The following is a 4741-nucleotide window of genomic DNA, read 5'->3' on the forward strand; positions in this document are numbered from 1 at the left end:
ACAGATGTGTCGTGCTTGCCACACTGTGTAGTGTATTGTTAGAGAGCCCAGAAGGCTTGTGTGTGTGTGGACAGAATCCTTTCGAGGGCTTTGGTGCTGCAAGGCTGAAGCACCTAGGGTCACAAAGGAGCTTACTTACACAGACTCTTTCCTTTTCTAGGCAGAACGGTAACAAATGTGTGTTTAGATAGCATACTAGAAAGAGAAAGAAAGAATCTTCAGGCCAACTAAAAGTATCAAAAAGGATTATTCTGTCTGTCTTACTATGACTGTCCCCAATTTACCCTCCTTCAATATCCACACAGCCCTCATTCATAATGTGTGGCATAGCGTTGGAAGGTCCCTGACAGCAAAAAGCTTTTTTTTACTGTGTATTGTGTGTTTTACTTAATAACATCATGTTTACCTTAGCACAAGGCAAGCAAAAGGCTTAAATCTGGCGGCATACGTGGACTTCTCTTTGTCTTCTGATACACCATTGGCCTGTAAAATTGACCAATCGGAGTCTTGTGTGTCCCCTGGCGAGCAGCACGAGCTCATTAACATGTAGTTAGCCGACCAATGGGTGACTGTGTTTACCCTCTCCGACATGAGAAGCACGAGCTGATGGGTGCATTGAAAGAGGCTCACTTGTCAGAGGCTCGAGCCTCGTTTCTCTGGTCCTGGGGCTCGAGCCCAGCGTTGCCAGATGAGCGAGAGCCATTGCACCTCGAATGGAAAACTTGGAATGAACCATTGCTGCATGATGTATAAAATGAACGTCATACTTGATCTGTCTCCTCGATTTATTTATTTTAACGAGCATTTGAACATAATTTATTGTTATGCAAGGATTTAACGTACCAGTAAGTAATTCATTTATTACGCATTATATCCATCTTGATTTTGATTTAGATTTCCATACTATGTTTAATATTTGTTTAGATCGATTTTTGGCCGTTAATTTGTTTCTTCTTAAGTAAAAAATCTATATATTCTATATTCAGCATTGTCTCTAAATCACTCTGTTGTCAAGGCATGCATAATAAACTGAATTAATTTCAATGGCCTGTGGCTAATTTCATTCCATATTTCATCGCTTGCTTTGTGCAAAGACACGTCCTTTTTATGTCACACGTGGATTCCTTTGGCGTATATATTTTTTCATTATATACATGTGCTTTATTTGGAAATATGAAATGAGTTGTCCATTAGGCCTGTAGGTTAATCATTAAGTGATGGCTATTATAACTCCATTAATTGGATATTCTCACTTCTTATTATTACAGTTTCCTTGTGAAATAGATTAAATAAAAATATGTTTATCAGTACTATAATTGTGGTATTTTAAAATGTATTAATATGGTAAGCATCAGTTTCATAGCTTTGAAAAGACAATGTATTTTAAACTCATGGTTTAAAACAATCATCTTTTGCCTCGTTCTTTAATTTAAAAGTGACAGGAAAGATTATATTAAAAAGTAGACAATTCAAATAGTTGTGGCATTTCTTCATATCCTGTAAAAATGCCATTATTTAGGGAAAGGATGAGAAGTGTAGCCTATATTATAAATGTGCATTTGTTTGAGGGCTACACAATATTTATTGGTTACTTTCCATACATACATTTATTTTTATTTCATGGCACATTTATTTGTAGATCAACATTTAATTGTTTTGAGGAGCTTTGCACTGGGGTGCGGCCGGTAGGGAGAGAGGGAGGCCTGGTCAAAAGAGAAGCCGCTAGAGGTGGATTCCCACCCGGGCGGATTGGCTCGGTGCGGCCGCCACAGTCCAGCCTCGAGCGACCTGGCAGGAATTAGGCTACTAGAACATGATTTATCATCTGATTTGCGCTTGCGATTGGATTTTCAGGACGCCACAACAAAAAGTTACGAATGGCTACATTTGTTGCTACATATTGTTTGAAGAATTGGTTACATTGTTTCAATTCTGTCATTGCCACGCTTGACAAATCTTTGTTTTTATTCATGCGTAGTCGCTGAGGTTTTATGCTTTGATGTAAAATTACCTTCAACATTTAATGTATTGTCAAGTGAGATGACTAGCCTAGTTGTCTGTTCGCTCTAAGAAACATTGCGGTCTTTTGTCATGAGAAAAGGAGAGGAAGGGGACGGGCAGTAATGGCTGACATGAAGCACTCCTATGGGGAGACAAAGAGAAGCTGTACGGCCAGTCGCCGTATTCATGGTTGCTTATACTGCTAGCAGTCTACCCGAATTGTGTTGCATTAATCAATACGATTTGTAATGTTGAATTGAAACGATGCATATGCTCATAAATAGCCGAAATGGTTCTGTGCCTATATAAATAATCGCTTAATTTCGTCCGCTAATCCTCCAAAAATGATTAAAGGTTTAAAAAAAACAACAGAGGTTCATCGCCTCCGGACAAGCAGCTCTTTAAATCGCTCGAGAAATCACGCATGCACTTCCGATTGCGGCACGTTTTGAAATCTGATTAATTGTGGTGCCATGATAGGCCTTTGATGTCCTGAAATAAATGCCAGAAATAGGTCATGAAAGATGAAAGAGAAGAGATGCAGATGCAGTGTACACACACACACACACACACACACACATATATATATATCACACAAAGAAATGTCAGCAATAGAAATCAATCTTGCTACGGTATGTTGCATTTTCATCATTAATCTGCAATAATAGGCATCTATTTAGGCACGTAGCCTAAGGTAGCCTATGCTCTGAAGTGGGAGGAGATAGGCTATAACAGCACCTGTAGAGGCCTAATCTGATTTATGATGATAGCATGTCTAAGGTCTAGGTAAACTATAACTCACAATTTTACTTGGATCATCAAAAATGCGACTTTCTCCACTGCTATAATACTGAAAAAAAAAAAACAACAACAATAATGCTAGCCTATAGCAATTGTTACACGGAGACAAGACAGCCACAGATGTAACAATCACTTCCAACGATGAATGACATATTGTGTTAAATCAGCAAATTGAGTTTATCTTGCCTGCACAAGCCCACTTACACTTGTCCTGTCAAATATATTTTTTATCTTACAGAAAAGATGAGTGGATGCTACTGTTATCACAGCATAACTCAGCAATTGAACGGCCACCATACTTTCAGCATGCGAAGATTCCCTGCACGTGTGGTCTGATGCCCCTCTCTTGCTTCCTGAATTTTGGATTACCGAGACTACACAAGGATGGAGGGTCGAGATTTTGCGGCCCCCGCACACCTTCTATCAGAGCGGAGTGCACTAGTACATCGTGCCGCGACTCGGATCTCCTCTGCAGGCCACAGCTCTGTCCAACACGCCAGTCATTTTCCAGCAGGAAAATACTACCCCTCTCACATACAGATGCCCTCACATTCAGGTATGAGTCTTCTCCCCTTTTCTCTCCATTGAGATCTAATCCGATATATTTGACTGGTCGTGAAATCTAGCCTGGTATCAAAGCCTCACTATGTTAAAATTATTTGATATGCTACCACTACAATTTGGTAATAGTCAATTAATCAGGTCCTATAATATAGTGTTATTGTTTTCATGAGCCCTATTTCATTTTTGTGACGGAGTCGAAGACCTTTAGCCTATTGATATAAGAAATTATTTTATTGTATGCCTACATATATTTTTCATTGTTTAATTATATTCTGGGATCAAATCAATTAGACGATTTATAACGTCCTCAGAGATAGCCTATAGGCCTGTCCAAATGTGGGCTTGAACAGCATCGTCCTGATGTTCCGAAGATATTCTACTGGTATCAGGCTACTCGGCCGGATTCAAAATTGTCATTAATGTTATATCCTCCAAACAGAGACAACAGACATGTGGTAGGCTAATGAATGCGTCTGAAGAATTTTGTGCACGATGTCGTCAGTTGGCCACTTAGGCCACCAAGTGTCAGAATGAGCAGTCAGCACACATTCTGTAGAAGTGCGCATGTCTGGTTGGCCTAGATGAGATGGTTGGGTGCAGGTCAAATTCAGTGTTGGCTTGAAGGTGGCTTGAAATCGAAGCAGTGAGGTGTCGATGTGCGAATGTGTTGTCAGTATACACGATCGGTTTAACAGCTGATTTTGGTATGCATGGATGCATCTAGGTAAGCATGATTACACTAGATTGGGTGACACCCAATTTAGAAAGCATAAATTGAAGACCTTATTGTTTATCACTGTAATATGTCAGCATAAAATGGAAAGTGACGGACATTTCCTCAATTTAAGGACAGACTACCATAACCATACCTTTGTCTGAATCCACAAGCCCCCCTTCAGAGAATAGAAGAGAGTGATATTCATAATAATTTTTAATCAATTAATAAAAAAACTGAAAAAACTGGACTTGAAAATCAGTAGGCCTGAAAGTTGTAGTGGACTGTAGAAAAGGTTACTGCAGACTGGCTACTGTGCACTGGAAATGTGGTCACTGCAATGCTGAGCACTCACACCCACACACGTGCCATAACATGCAAAGGGAAAACTGGCAGAATTTCTGAGGTTTGGGGTTTCATTTGACTAGATTCCATCAGTAATCAGTGCTGTGTGACAGAGTATTCAACAGCTTCCAATGAAAACTGCCATGGAACATTAGATAATTTCGAAAGAGAAAATACAATACAGCCAAGGCAATGTGTGTGCATGCATGCATGTGTGTAGCCTATTATTGCTCATATGAGTGTGTGTTTGTGCGTGCTCACGCGTGTGTGAGAGAGAGAGAGTGAGAGAGATAGAGAGAGAAAGAGAGAGTGAGT

At 39.8% G+C, this 4741-nt stretch overlaps 1 protein-coding gene across 1 annotated transcript in view; it reads left to right on the forward strand.

Moving 5' to 3' along the window:
* The first annotated feature begins 641 nt into the window (after positions 1–641).
* LOC121705624 (BAH and coiled-coil domain-containing protein 1) overlaps positions 642–4741 on the forward strand; it is a 37611-nt gene continuing 33511 nt past the window's right edge. Inside the window, 2 exon segments of the mRNA XM_042086696.1 lie at positions 642–845; positions 3041–3358. Coding sequence (XP_041942630.1) covers positions 3187–3358 — 172 coding nt within the window. The 5' untranslated portion in view covers positions 642–845; positions 3041–3186.

The sequence above is a fragment of the Alosa sapidissima genome, chromosome 3 (assembly GCF_018492685.1).
Source record: "Alosa sapidissima isolate fAloSap1 chromosome 3, fAloSap1.pri, whole genome shotgun sequence".
NCBI lineage: Eukaryota > Metazoa > Chordata > Actinopteri > Clupeiformes > Clupeidae > Alosa > Alosa sapidissima.